Source organism: Manacus vitellinus, unplaced genomic scaffold (assembly GCF_001715985.3).
Source record: "Manacus vitellinus isolate BGI_N305 unplaced genomic scaffold, ASM171598v3 scaffold_80_pilon, whole genome shotgun sequence".
Lineage (NCBI taxonomy): Eukaryota > Metazoa > Chordata > Aves > Passeriformes > Pipridae > Manacus > Manacus vitellinus.
In genome coordinates this window covers 780,695-796,570 of record NW_021940818.1, presented here as the reverse complement: position 1 = coordinate 796,570, position 15,876 = coordinate 780,695, and the positions used below count along the sequence as shown (strand labels likewise).

The 15,876-nt window shown below is 40.2% G+C and overlaps 1 protein-coding gene across 5 annotated transcripts in view; it reads right to left on the bottom strand.

Annotated features, from left to right (window-relative positions):
* ANK3 (ankyrin 3) overlaps positions 1–15,876 on the bottom strand; it is a 205,327-nt gene that overhangs the window by 125,367 nt on the left and 64,084 nt on the right. For 4 of the 5 annotated variants that reach the window (XM_018085402.2, XM_018085401.2, XM_018085400.2 and 1 more), the window contains exons 6-8: positions 13,118–13,303; positions 12,546–12,569; positions 11,232–11,330 (exon numbers count right to left, since the gene is read on the bottom strand). In XM_018085402.2, the coding sequence (XP_017940891.1) occupies positions 11,232–11,330; positions 12,546–12,569; positions 13,118–13,303 (309 nt within the window). The remainder of the gene's footprint in view (positions 1–11,231; positions 11,331–12,545; positions 12,570–13,117; positions 13,304–15,876) is intronic. The other variant, XM_018085405.1, reaches the window with a different exon arrangement.

The following is a 15,876-nucleotide window of genomic DNA, read 5'->3' as shown; positions in this document are numbered from 1 at the left end:
GAATTATGCCCAGTTTGCTAAAGCATAACACAGTTTGTTTCCCTGAAAGGCTGAAAGCAAAGGGAAGCTATGTTTAATCACACGTGAATTACGGGCCTGATACCTTGACTTGCACATTGTGAAGACAAACAACCAAGTTGTGGTTAGAGTTATACAGTGACGTGGTTGTGCCTCAGGCCTCAGCTTTGGCATAAGGGTTAAAATCAGGCAATTCTACTGACTGCATCTTAGCAATGTAATCCAGCTATGATTGTTTTCTGAGCATGTAGTGATAAGGATACACACCTCACAACTGCAGTGGCCTTGTAGGAGCCATAGTGAATAAATAAAACCATTACATCTGTAGAGCTAATTCAAAAGCAGCGAGATGCCAGCGCTATTTTATTTCTGAACACTATCAGCAAACTCTGGAAGCCTCGCGAGCACCTTTGTCTTGGCTCCATCATTAATTTCACCTGCCCAATTTGTCCCTCTGATGGATGTAACGCTGTACACTTCAAGTGAGACTGTAAAGAAGTGTATTTGTTTCCCTGAGTGGCGCCTGGCAGGCCAGCAGCAGGCAGGGCTGCTGCACATCCAGGGCAGTTACATAACCAACGCGTGCGCACACAAAGGCACTTCTTTAACAAGATATAGCCGGGACGTTTCTTCATGCTCTGATGAATCCTTCATTTCGTGGCGTATGAAGGCCACATCCTGTATATATTTGATCATATGGAGCCAAGTAAAAATAAAAGGATTTAAATAGAGCATGCAGCCACTGTACGAAGACAAACAGAATTTTGAAGAACATGTGTGTTCAGGGGCAGCGCAAACAGCTGGCTGCGTAAAACCAGCCTCCCTGTGACCGAGCAGGAAGCAGTACATTGTAGTGAGCATGTGTCCTAGGGCTGACTGAGTCAGAAAGGCCCCTGAATAGCTGGGGAGAGGTACAGGTGTCTTACCTGGCTAACAGACTGTTCGATACTGCTTCCTCAAAACTGCAGGGGAGCGGAGAGACAGAAAACCAGCACCGAAAAAAGATCCCCTCTCAGATGTGACAAGCTGACTCACAGCTTAATCATATCTCCCGAGTTCCTAATCCAGCTGTTACATTTTCATTTACACAAAATTTCACTATGGAGCTAACTCACAGTGACTAAAAAGTACTAATTAATATTATCACAGAGGTAAAAGACATGTTAGCAAGATTAAATGACAGAGGTTCTTTCTACAACAGTAATGATCATTAGAGCATCAAAGTGATGGCTGTTCCAGTGTAGCTTCTCATTTCTTTAAAAACACAAAGTAAAACAAAAAGATGCTCAGCACATTACACAAAAATTGCACCCTGCCTAGTCCTTCCAGGGAGGCAAAACTGTGATTGCTTAACTCCTATTTTTTTAGTTGGTTTTGAAGAAAAGAATAAATTCCATTTGACTAGGAGTTGACATTGATTATAATATGGGGTCACTATATTACTGTATCAGCCACAAAGAGGACAAAAAAAGAGAGGAGAAAAGCAATTATGCAGAGATACTTTCTGGGCTTTTTCTCTTCCCAGGAGGAAAGATGTTACTGAGGTCAAAGGGAGACAGAGATGAATTCTACTTTCCTGAGGAAAAAAAACAGTAAAGGAAATAACTTTGATGTCTTCAACTATGAGGTACTGCAGGTAATTTATACTGAAGGAACACCTTTTTCCACTTGCTAGGGTTGATGGGAAAAGAGGTTAACTCAGCCTAATAGACCCTAGTGCCCTATTAATATATCAAAATATTTTAGTACTAATAATTTACTGCTTCACACACAGACTAGAATAAAAGGCTTATCTAAGCTTCCAGAAAGAAATGGAGGAGGAAGGGACAGCATTACAAAAGGTAGGACAAATACCTATTAGAAGTCTGGTTCTCATTCATCTTGACACTAAGCTAAATCTAGTGCAGCACAGGGGAGGGTATAACCATATAAGAATGTGCACTTTGGATCTAATTATTTGCCAGTCCACTTGTTCAAAGCTCCTGTTGCCTTAAATGAAGGAGAGTCAATTCTAGAGTAGGTGGATGAGTGCTGGCACATACACATCTCATTCTCCAAAAGAGATAACTTCCACTTAGCAATTAATGTTTAGGTCACACTGTTTGTTTGCAACAGGGGAAAAAAAATAAAAATACCTACTTCCATGTTCAAAAAGGAGTCTTCTTCAAATAACCTTCATATTTCTGCTTAGTATCAAAATTGTTAGGACAGTATAATTCTCTCTCAGTTTCTGAGAGGAGTGATCACCCTGGCTGGAAACACGGGGAAATTCTCCAGCACTGAGTAAGGACTGAGCTCACTTTGCAAGCTGGAGAGCTAAGCAATTAATCTTTGCTCTGTTTGATCATCTGTCTTGATGAAAAATATAAATTTAATATCTCTAGGATCTTGAAACCTGAAGTTACATTTGGTTGAAAATAGTCAGCAAGTTCACATTACAAAGAGGGATGAAGAAAGGATGTGATCGCTCGATTACTTTAGAAACTGTTAGGAAAACCAACCACACACAGCTACTCTGAAATAACTAATGGAGCAGGAGAAATCAAGCAAAATAAACTCTGTATGTCCGGTGTAATATCTGTCCTTATGGATGAACAAACAGCTACTCTTTTCTAGGAAAAGAGCACTACAGCACTCATTCCCTTGGAAGGAGGTTACGGTTTTTGTAGTACTTTATTAACCTATTCAGACAGTTCATAAAAAAATTAAGAGACAAAGGATTAAAAATGTATTTAGCCTTTTTTATCCCTAACATCTCAGGAAAACACTGTGGGGAAATAAAGAAAAAAAAAGTGAGGGTGCAAGTCTCTATTCAGAATTTAATTTTGCCATTTTGCTATTTGAGCTTCTACTGGTAGCAAAGAATACGAAGTAATAATTCTGCTGGCTGAGTTCTGACTCCCCACAGATGAAAAGATGCATTATATGAATGCAGCTTGTCTTTGGTCAATACTGTGTTTTGTCAAGTCTTAAAGAATTAAAGCTAGAGGTTTCATACATATGGTCCTTTCCCATCCGACAATTAAAAACATGAACTGAGAAATCAATAAACCTCAGACAACATCGTCATTAATTTTTTTTGATGACAAAACACAGCAAGCAACTCAAAATAGAGTTATTTGTACTTATCACAAAAAACTACAGATAAAAACATCTTCATAATATGTGCAACTTCGGTGTAGGTTATTAGCACTAAAATTGTGGTATCAGCAAACAAAATAGCCATCAAATGTAATGTTCTGAATTCTTCGGTGTATCAACAGCATCTGCTGTCTTTTCAGTCTATTTTTATCTGTCTGATCTTCTGTAAATTTCTCCCTTTGTTCTTAAGATAGAATAGTAAATCAGGAAACTTTTGAAGATGTTTTCCTGCAGTAATAAAGCTGAAATGCCTTCAAAAAGTAGCCTATAAAAGATGCGGTTCAGAACTAGAATGTCTGTTGGAGTGCTGCTTGCCCTCGCTGTTGAAATATCAAATGCTGGATTAATGTCTCAGGCAGACCCCTGAGATCCAACCTGCCATTCAACTTGAGAACAAATTCTACAGGGAACACGAAGTAGAACTTGTGAGAATAGTGACCTAAAACTATGCAATAAATGCTCACAGGATTATCAACTAGAACATCTCCTTCTTGGCAGATTTCCTGGGGCACGTGATTTTAAGTGCTCTGAAACTCCGCATAGCTCAAAACGTGATGGATTAGACCTGTGCAATTTTTTTCTACACCTCACAACACTGTGGGTGGTGGTTTTCCCTTTGTCTCTATCCACTGCCTGCTGCAGCCCACCACCCTCTCACACAGGGCCTTTGCCTTCCTTTGGAGCCTCACAACATCCACAAATATGATGGGTGAGGAGTGACCTGCTTGTACATCCAGTGGCTTTTGCTTGTGCCTGATCAGAGAAAACACTAAGTCCTTCCAGCTGCAGCTCTGTATCTACAGCTTCACAGGAAAATTCAAAAAACTTCGAGTTATCTTGTGCTGAGCAATAAGTCTCATCTGAAACATTTCCCATCTGAAATGAGATCAGCTCCCCTCTGACATGTGGTGTTATCCACCACAGTTCACCACAGCAGTCAGAATAACTCCTTACTATTACAAATTAGCAACACGAACGGTTAGGAAGTCAGGAAAAAACAGGGAAAAAGTTAAAATTGGCAGAGTGCAAACACAGTATATCTTATATGATTATATTTTAATGCATTTAGAAAATGAGGAATTCCCCCTGGTTGCTGTTATGCTACGCTGTCCTATGGGATGGCCTTTTTCTCCCATCAGACAGTCTAATTTTATAAGCATAAGAATGTTAATATTCACAAAGAAAAGTAAATGTTTGCCCTTACAGTATCATACTGGGCTGTGAAACGTACCTTTAAAGGAAGGCACACAGAAAAAGGGAAAACCTTTCCCAGTCATGTGCTGCATTGATTTAAATGCTGACCGAGCAGCAGATCACGTAGGAACTGTGAAGATTCATTGCCAATGTCACAGGGGCTTGGTATTTCTCCTTGCTACCAATTGGAGAACTTACATCCACCTCTGAGCTCTCCTCCCAGCCCCTCAGTGGAGGGCAGTTTTAATGAGAAAAATTACACTTATTTGATTTTAAATTTCACTTCCTTGATTTAAAACAAACCAAACCCAAACAGTTTCTTACCAAAATGTTCAGATGAACTTGGAATTTACTAAGATAGTCCTTCTCAATTCTCAACTGACAGCAGACTCTAGGAAGAGCTTAATATTGACACAGAATGTGTGAATAAAATAGAAGCTGAAAATAGCCAGACTGCTAAAGCAGAAATTTCCTATGCAGTCTGGAAAATCCCTCATCATTAGGGGTTCTTAAGAAAAGAGCATAATGCTGGTTGCTGGTTGTTGCATACTGGAACTGTCAGCAACACCACTGCATAGATATTACCACCATTACCAGATCCTGGAGGTATGGGAAGATTATGCTGTGCATTTAAAGACTGCGGTATGCAACTATACCAACACGTTTTATATGAAAACTTTCATACTTCTCTCCTGTATTTTTCTGAAACTCAGAGTTGGAGATATAACACAGAAGAATCCTTGCAGAGAAAAGTCTCATGTTCTAGTAGCAGTTCACTGAGGCTTCTATAGAAGTTTCAGAAATCAAAGATAAAAACAGACAATCAGATGCTTTCCAGGAAACCTGGCAAGAATGCATAACTTTCACCTTTTTTCCTCCTCTACTTAATGGCAATAAATCTTATTCTGTGCTATTATAGTTCTTGTATGCTATACTTAACTTTCTTCAGGGTTGAGATGCATAAAATGAATCCTGGAAGAAAAGAAGGAAGACTATAGCAAGGAGCTGTTATGGCAAACTACCACTGGGGAAATAAGATGTTTTTCTCTTCTGCCACTGTCATTTAGATATTGCCTGCTCTTTTTGATGGGCTAATGGTGTTCTGCTTCTCAGCCTCAGGGTCATCATTAATGCATGTTGTCCTCACACTACCCTCAAAAATTACCAAATCCTTTCTCAACCTTCCAGTAAGCAAACTTTCTGCAGGCAAAGCCCGCTCCCAGTGGAACTGAGATCTCCTCCAGAACAAGGAGTGCTGTGTATCAGGAAGGCTACTCACAGAGTTGGATGCAGTTTTATGGCACAGTTCCTGTTTGCTTTGGCAAGAAAGATATGGGGAGAGGTCTCCTTCACAAAGAGGATTTCCTGGCTACCTCAGTCTTCTGACTTGCTCAAGTACAGAGTGGATGGGGGGCCACAGAGGTTTCATTCAGCTGTTGCTCTGGAAGCTTCAAAGAATTCCTTCCTTCCTTACTAACCACTGTGCTCCTCAGAAAGCTGGAGCTTCAAAGGCGTTTCCTCACCTGGCCTAAACAGATCTTTTCACTGGAAGATCATCTCAGAAGAACGATATCTGAAGACTCTGTGAACCCCCAAAAGATAACTTTTTCCTAATTGTAATTTCCAGAAAATAGTTTATTCAAAGCACCTTCCTCACCTCAGTGGTTGGCATAGCAGCCTTAAAGAAACGCCAATTTGCACATCCTTGTTGCTAAGTTAGCACAGGGCTGTCTGGACACACATCTCTATCCCAGCAGATACAACTGCCTGCCCTCCCTGGGCACTGCTCCTGGGAATGCCCAAGCAAGGCCTGAACAGGAAAGGGCAGGCACTCCACAGGGTTCGGATTTATAGCAAAAAAACTTTCCTGCACAGGATTTCTCCAAAATCAAGCTAAGAGAATGGTGCCTGGAATTGCTGCAATCATTCAAAACACAAGTAGTGACTGCACTTATATGTTAATCTGGCTAAGAGAGGAGGCTGACTTCACTCTCAGTTACCCTTTATTCTCCTCCTCCACTTCTTTAGCCCATGTGTGATTGCCTCCCAGTTAAACAAGAGGGAAATATGTTGAGGCAATGAAGGGATTTCCTAAGCTTTGAAACATTTCAAAGAAGCACAGCCAGACATGAAAATGTACTAGAGAAAAAGGATGATGAATAGACATAAAATGCCTGTTATCTTGCCAGTAATTGTGACAGGTTTTTTGCTGAGTTTGAGCCCAAGAAGTCAAGCAATTTGGAATGAGTGTTTTCCCTTCATTACAAAATGGCAAACATCCAGTGGAATAAGGAGATCTTGTTTCACTTGGAATGAGGTTAGGAAGGTTCTTGGAGCTGCTTCCTTGTTTATAGGTAGAATAAAGGGCATCACAAGCTGATGTACTGAAACAATTTCCATCCATTCCAATGGGAATTTTGTTGTGCCATCTTCCCTGCACTTGCAGCAAGGCAAGAGAAGAAAGCACAGACACAGAGGTGCTAACGCAGTTCAATGCAAGAGCTGACATGACATCAGTCACTTGGCTGCAAGAGTGCAAACCTGTAAAAGTAGGTACATTTCCAACCCTCCCAGCCTCTACAGTCAGCAGGTACACAGGCTGGCAGGCACTGTAACACCTGTAAGAGCTCCTGGAGCGATGCCTATTTTCCCAGTGGCAGTGAAAGAAGGGAACAAGGGAATATATGACAGCTGAGAGGCAGGCAGGTGTACACCGGTGGGGCGAGGGAAGCAGCTGCTACTGGATATCACTGGGGACATCATTTACTTACAGTATAGCACCACTGCTCACCTCCTGCCCTTACACTGAGAGTCATCATCAAGCTCATGTCTTTCCCTGTGTTGCCGTGGGAGTTAGGTGCTGAAAAAACCTCCCGGAGCAGTTAATTAGGGGTGAGATAAGAAAGGGTTTATTTGCCAAGGCAAAGATGTTACAAGACGCCTGCTGGCCCTGACTGAGATGTTACATTTCATAATACCATCCATCCAATCCCAGATGTGTCCACCCTGTGGCCTTTACTCTGGACTGCCCCGGGTCCACCCCCTGAAAATGGGTCTGGGGTGTGTTTCAGGACCCTCCGTTCATCCCATCTTCATCAGAGCACAAAGGGTACATAGTCACCCAATTCTTGACCATGTTCTGTGGTTTAGGCCCTGATATGCTGTTCTGCCAACAATCTAGGCCTTGCCTTGACAAAAGACTAAACATTTCTACTGGATTCGGGGGTAGGAGTGATATAGGGAGCATAGAATGGGGTAAGAGGGCTAAGGAATGTGTAAACTAAGGGTGCTAGAGGGAAAGGGACAAGGGAGGGAGGGTTGCTGCTTTTAAAATCTACTTATAAAACTTATAAGGCTTACCAATAGTAGAAAAATAAAAAAAACCTTAGGGGCTTAAGGCATCACCTGTCATCACTGCTGGAACCTCTTTCTTCCCTCGGGCCTGTCAGAAACACTCTGAAAGCAGCAGCTGAAGAGATCTCCTTTGCCACAGGTCTGCCCTCCCTTTTCTTACATCCTTTCACCAGCTCTTCTTTCTACCACACTTGCCCTTGGCCTTAAGGCTCAGAGTTCTGCTTTCATCCTACACATCCATTCACCTTTTCTCAGCCCTTCCCACCTTGACTATACCAATGGTGGGAGCTGGCTATTTATCCTGCCCTCACACTTTTGGCTTAACATTGCCCCCTTCACACAAGCATCTTCCGTTACCACAATCATCTCCTCTTGTTCAAATCTGTCCCCAAAATTCCTACTTTCCTAAACAGTTTAAACACAAATCAAGAGATAATGTTGATTTGCATTTATTCAACAAGAACAAAAGAAAGATGGTTGGTGGTTTGCAAAAACACAGAGTACATTTGACACACCCATCTTAAAGTTTGCTTTTTGTGAAAGAAAGTTACAGTACCTACAAATGGTATGATTTTTGTTGGGTTACAGCCCTTCCACTTCTTTGCTCTGTTGCTCATCTCACATTGTCAACAACTCAATAAAGGCCTTTGCTCCAGTGAGGAGACAGCACATCATGGATAGTGTCTACAGAAATTGAAATGAGAGGCAAGGAGGTGGCAATGAGCAGGCTGATATGGGTAATTTTTAGTACCTGTTTTGCAATTTGGGTGATCAAGGATCAAGCACGGGTTTTGCTACTTGGTGCTCATAACTGTACTTTGCACGCAACTTTTCCTGGTGCTCTGTTTGCCTACAAATTTGCTGCTCTACCAGAATCTAACTCATCTTTCTGTGCAGTGCTTTCATTACCTGCCATCTGATAAGCACTAAGGAACAAAATTCAACTCCATATTACTGTTATTTATGCTACAATTCTTTCTGTCACAAATTCATCTAGATTTCCAACCACCATACAGCAGAGATGTGTGCGCTCTCTGGATGCCCCCACCCAGGATCCCAAGCACAAACCAACCGCTCAGTGCTCTGAGTCACAGCTCAGCCCACTGCTCTTTCAGGCTGCTGTCACTGCATCCACACTTCCCCAGCTACCCCAGAACTCTGCCTCTCTCTGATGGTAACAACTAATGGAGGCACAACCTGTAATGTCTAGATCTTGAGGAGGAGGCAATAATGGCCTTATTACTTTGGATGTGTTCTCCATAAGTGCCCCTAATCCAAAACAGAGCTGCTGAAGCCTAAGACTTATTATTTTATTAAAACAAGCATAGGCAGATGGTATTTAGTGGTACTGGTACTAAATGCTGCTAATTGCTAATGTAGTAGCACTGCTAACCCCTAATCTTGTTTCTGAGTGGGAAAGAATTCACCTAAGACCCCGTCTGTCTTCCTTGCTTCTGTGATTAGAGCTTATCAAATACTCAGTGCCAAAGCTCATGATGGTATGAAATGCCTTAATGCTCTAATTTGGTCAGCTAAAGGACTTGGAAATCAGAGGTCAATGTTATCAGTGAGAGGAAAGCACACATAGTCAGCAGCTTCCCAGGAACCCCTAACCCCCAAATTTGCTCTTAGTTTGTGAACTTCACGTGGATCTAACCTCTCTCACCAAAAACATGAAATATATTTAGTGATGAATGTGATTTGAAAAACATAATTTGAAGGGGATGGGGGATGTATAAGAGTTGATCCTTACCTTTGATACTCAGCTATCAGTTTGACCCAATATCTGCTAGTACTCTTCTCACCAGCAATAGTAGGCACTGGTTCAGTATCTTAGCTTTGGAGATTTACCTTCATTCATAAAACACCATGTTGAATGAAGAGTGGCCAGCACCAACACTTTTCACCTGAACTCCTACTTACACTTAAGGGAAAAAATTCTGGGTCTGTGTTGTTCAAAATTTCTATTCCTGCTCTATCACACCCTCCACCAATTCCTCCTATTAATCATAGTCTCTAAAAAAGAACTGTTCAGGGTTTGTTGGTTTAGTTTGGTTATTTTTAATATAAAAAGTTGTAAAAGTAAAATAGTAGTTTCTATGCTAAATAATCACAATATTATTTTATTGATTTCATGGGTTTGCAACGCTTGTCATAAACACTTTGCTGCATGTAAATATGTTCCTTAACTATAGAAGTATTCAAGTTTTTAGCTATACAAACCATCTAAAGTAAAAAAATACTGCAATTCACTTTTTGCTCTGTGCAAATGCTCTAAGTAATAGTATAAGAGCTGCTGGACTATCCATATGACATAATTCCCTTCATTAATATAATCTTGAATATACATTGGGGTTCCTTTGCTTTTTCTAATTTAATTGAAAAGTTGCTCCAGAATCTCATTACTTATATGTAATATTAATTATGAAATAAGTATTAAATAATATTAATTATGATGATTTAATATTAAATCTCTAAATTTCTAGAAAACATTAATTCATGGTCAGTTTATACCTATTTACTCTTGCATCAGCATTTGCCTTCACTTTGAATGCCTCTTGTTCCCTTGATTTTATCTTCCTATAGTCTCAGGGATCACTACCACATTTCCTCCCTGGCTTTGTTTTGGTAAGGTTTAGTGAGCTAGATTTTGCACAGTCTCAGTTTGTCTTTTTTTGCTGGTTGTTTTGTTGTTATTATTAATTTATTTATTTGGTCAGTTTTGGTTTTGGGGCACCAGGCTTGCAGAGCAGTCCAGCTGCCTCTGGGAGGATGGACCCACTCCACAGGCAAGAAGGCAGAACTGAAGCCACCATCAGCTGCTCCCCAACCAGCCCAGAGTGAACCAAGGGGACACTGGGAAAGCCCACAGTATTTCACTCCTGGCTCCTGACAATTTTTGATCCATCAGAGGAACTACTCTGTCACTCCCTGGGCTGTGTCTTGGCTTTGGTGCCCCCTTTACAGGGTCAGGAGGGTTAATTCCCTCATTCTACCGTGGTTTCTGCCATACAGCTCCCATTATTGACTCCTCTCCACTTCTAAATCTCATTCCATTTTCTACCTCTCCAGTGTCTCAGATGTCCTTTATTATGTATCACCTGACTCTCATATATGCAGTGAAGGGACAGATGCTTTATTCACCTGCACTTTATGGTCACTGGAAACAACTGCACAGTGAGGAGAATTCAACAGGGACACAACACTCCTGCCATACCTTAAAGCTCTGGATGGAAGCTTTTGTATCACTGAATCCCAGTCTACCTTTGTTCCAGCAACACTGGAACTACGACAATAGCAGCTCCTTTTGATTAAAACAGATTTTTTCAAAGGTGAGGACTAGAGCTCAGGTTCAGTTCAGCAGCCCAGGGAAAGCCCCTTTACACTATATGGTAGCATAACAAGTGCAGTCAGGTCAGGCCCCTTGGCTGGTGGGAGCAACACACCTTCCCACACCTCTGTGGAAAAGCTGCCGCAAAGTGATGTTTTAGGCAAACTAGGCATAATTAATATCTCACACTCACCCTTGCAGTGAAGTCCACAGCAGCACCCCGATTTAAAAGCAATGTGGCTACATTGATGTTTCCATAGTGAGCAGCTATGTGGAGGGGAGTGAACCCGCTCTGGAAAAAAGAAAACAAAACACAACCAATAGATACTTTTTAAAAATATTTCTGTATTGCTCCAAAATCTGTAGCACATCACTGACAAAAGCTAGTAATAGGAGTCTGCTGCAAGTCACCACTCCAATTCTGTACTAGTTTTCACTCACTGATGTTTATTTATAGTATCTCAGAGAGATATAAATAAAATCATATTGCTATGCAGGACGGAAAAAAAAATTAACATAATTATTCTAGAAGATAAGAAGCTGAATAAAACTTTCAGTTATTCCAGAAAAACAACAGCAAAACATGTGAGTATTAAAGCAATGATCTGACTTTTATAAGAAATTAACTGCTAAGTAGAAATATGTAGTTATTGGTATTATGTCAGTCTTGCAAGTTAAATCTCTGAGATTCTTTGCAGAAGTTCAAATGCAAGTCATTTAATGGTATTTGCTAACTGATTTTTATAAATTCCAAGTAGATGCAAATGAAAATAACATCAAAGACTATTTTAAATTATTAATATGACTTTTTTTTCCAGGGGTTAGTACCATAAAGATCAGTCTCCCACTGTGGGCAATCACACTGGGTTATGTTCAGACACCTCAAGTTACCACCCTAATTAGAAGATGCTTTACTGATAAAATTACTTGAGCAACTGATTTTCATATTTAAGTAGTTTTACTTCCTTATAAAATAATGCTAAAACATGCAGCAATTCCATCAATTCTGCAAAGTATGAAACCTTATGGGAACTAGATGCATTTCTAAATTGTTAGCAAGCCATGCTAGCTGCAACTGCCTTGCTTTGGGAGTTTTGCAGATATAAAACCACCATCAGATCATTCTATTTGCTGACACCATCAAGGTAAGTGTCATGCAGAAGCCTAGAATCAAACCTGGATGCACAGTGTGACAGGGTTGTCTGCAGCTCTTAACACATCTGATAAACACATGCTCCATGAGAATCCCTGAAAACTCCATCTTGCATAATATGGCTCTTTTACGATGGCAGTTGGTTCCCAAGAATGCTTAGCTCTTACTTTTAAACCCTAGTTTCAGCTGCAGAAAGCCCTGGTATCTAAGCTACAGTCCTCTCTAGCACATGCTACTTCATTTCATCTAAAGCAGGTGTCTATCCTATAAAAGGCGATGCAGAAAGGAGGGAGAAATGATGCAGCAGCACTAAGTCATGAAGGAGTGATGATGCATATATATATTTATATATACCTCTGTTGTTCTATTCACCATCATCTAGGTTAACACATTTGGAAGCAAAGAGGGGGAAAAAATGAACGGTTAGTTCACCACTGGTGACATGGATGCAGAAAGCTTCATGATTGCTACGTGGCATGGCAGCTCAGATGGCAGCACAACTGGCACACAAAGGAAGCTCGACGGAATGGAAGCTCAATGAGCAAGTATCTTGAATGCTAATTGTTACATGTTTACCAAAGTTTTTAAAGTAGAAACTGCACAAACAACTAATCAAATGGCTGAATTGTACAATACCTATAGCCCACCACTGCAGGACTGGCTTTCATTTCCAAGAGAATAATTCAAATAAAACTTTGTTTATTATTTTCCATTTGCAAAGTTTCTACAAGAGAAATTAACCCTGATTTAAACAGAAAGAGAACAGGGAAGAAAGAGGCAAAGGAAGCAAATCACATGTTATTCTTAAGAAAAGGAAGTCGTGTAACTGCAGCAAAAATGCTTCACACCGAGGGAGATCTTCACCAGATGTAATACATGTGGTCAGGACCTTGTAGCCTCAAACCTTTTTCCTTTTTCCAACTGACCTTTGACTCCACATCAGCGTTGTGGTCATTCTGCAGGAGCAGGGCTGCTGCCTTGGTGTCGTCCTTGCGGGCAGCGATGTGAAGGGCGGGCAGACGGACTTTTCCCTTCGTATCATTTTCGAGCAGCAGTGAAACCACCTGGTCGTGACCTTGCTGCAAAGCCACTGCCAGAGGTGTGAAACCATCCTGCAACATACAACAGGGACTATAAATGCAGGTTCCAAGCTTCCCAGGGGGTGGGAAGGGAAGAGATCTCAGCATTAATTAACAGTACTGGCTCAAATTCAAACGCCAAGTGTAACGCAGTGCAAATTAAAATTAGCCCACAATGAGTAAAGTGTTGGTGAAGTAGGTTCCAAATGCTCAAAACACCTTTCTGGCACTTCAGACTTAACATAAAATTACAAGACATGAGCAAACAAACATGATTGAGACTTGAAGGAAAGAAAAAAAGCAAAATCACTCACAAATTAACAATTAATTATACAGATGCTTATTTATGTAAGTGTTTAATTATACAAAAGGTATAAAAAGCTGAAATTTTAAAATTAAAATTGTTAACAATGTCTCCATAGTAAATTATCATCCATTCCCTCCACATCTATAGATTATTATCTATTTTATTATTTTTAAGAAAAAACCACCCAAACCAAAACAAAGAAAAAAATCCCATAATACTTGATCTTTATCCTCTATTTTATATGTGGATTTAAAATATGATAATTGAATATGAATACCCTATTCTCCCAATATACCAGTTGTTTTACTACAATTTCCATTTATGAAAATTTAAATACACATGATGGACAACGCTCTTACAAACAGAAATTATTTCCTTCAGGTTAGCTAATAGCCAAATCAGTGGAGAATAAGAAACCTGGAAAACAGAAGGTTTTTGTTTAACAGATTTCAGAGCAGATTTCTCAAACACATGAAAAGTACACTCAGGGATGCTTTTATAATTTTATTTTTATGGATTCTTAGGAAATTAAAGAATGAAAGAGTTATCATTTATATTTTGCTCCTTCCCAAACATTTAACTGTCATTCCAATCCAGGGACACTTTCAGCTTTGCACAATATCCTTAAATCACTCAAAAAATCACAAAGGCAAATTACTTGAGATGTTTATTTATTACATTTGTCTCTCAATGACTATATCCAAAGCTTGTACTACCAAACTTCACTACAGTTCAGTAAACGAACACCTTTCGCTTTGCAACTACTGCTGTCATAGTGAAACTGTGTAAGGATGAAACAGAAATGCAGCAGTGACGCAGAAGGATGTAGATCCTCACCCTATATCAAAGGTGCAGAGTTGAAGTGGTAACTTTTTAACTTTTAGAATGCAAAGTAATGTTTTCAACAAGGAATTTATTTCTCTAGCTTACCAAACAAATAACACCTCAATTTAGGAGGAGAAAAAGGAGAAGCTCTGAAAAAGAGCATATTTTCAAAATCTGGTGGGAGGAGTGAGAGGGGGGCAGGAACCACTGAATTCAGGGAATCACTGAAATTCTTTGAGTCCTAACAAGCTTTCCCTTAATTTTTTTCCCCTCATTTAAGTAACCTTTCATGCTGCCTCCAGCTCCCCATCCTCCAGCAGCGGGGCAGGGCTCTGGGCTGCAGTCAAACAACCACACAGCCTCAGACAGTGAGCAGAAGGGTGTGAAAAACGCTGTGCAGCTGAAGGCCAAGAAACTTCCGTGAGCATCCCCACTAGAGGGCTCTGGCAATGTAGCTATGCTGTACCTGCAGAAATGGGGGCTCTTGCCTGGAGAAACCCTGGGGACCTTGGCTTCCTGCTCTACTTACACAGCTGATGGGGTGGCAAATTCAGCCACTTCACATAGAAGAGGAGTGTAGGTATCTACAATGTCTTTGCTTATCAGGCTTTCTCTTCTGCTCAAAATGCTGCTAACAATAATATATATTAAAAAGCAATCTTAGGAAAACATTTTCTCCTTTCCCTAAGGAAAAATGAGCAGGCAAATGGGTTGGAGCCCTTCATTTCAAGGCCAGAAGAGCTGCCATCCCCTATACCTGCAGTTTCCTAACTCCGATGAGAGTTGCCCATCATTTCAGTGTGTGCAGAAATTCCTGTACCAAGGCCAAACAAACTGCCATCAGGAATATTAGCACTGACAAGAATGCATTTCCAACAAGTGCTCCCCGAAGGTGCCAACTTACAAAAGCAATTCCAAGTGCCGTGATCTAAGCACTATAATCAATGGCTGCAGTTTAAAACATAAGTCAAAGCCCATCCCAGAAAAAAACCCAAAAAACCCACAAAATCAAAATCCAAAAATTCATTTCACAAAAATAGAACGAACTATTTTCTTTGTTTAGATTAAAACATCTTCATTAAAGAGTTTTATTTTTATAGACTATTTAGCTAAGTGGCAATCCTTTAATTAAAAAAGTTCTTGTACTTAAGATAAAGAGAAATCAGATTTATATGGAGACTTGGAACAAGAGAAAATAAAAAAGTACCCATAAGCAACTATCTCAAACAAGAAAGGCAATCAAGGCAACACTGTTTTGTAGTCTGGTATCTTCAAAGGAATTCTCCATGGGTAAAATTAGATTGCACCTTATCATCAAGCTGAGTTGGAGAAAAGCTCAACTTAAACTGACATACAATGCTCAAGGGAAAAACAACACCAAAGAAAAAGATCCAAGTACCTATTCAATTTTTTTTTTTTAAATCTATTTTCAGAAAATTGTACAGTGTATACAGAGTATATTGAGACTTAGGAA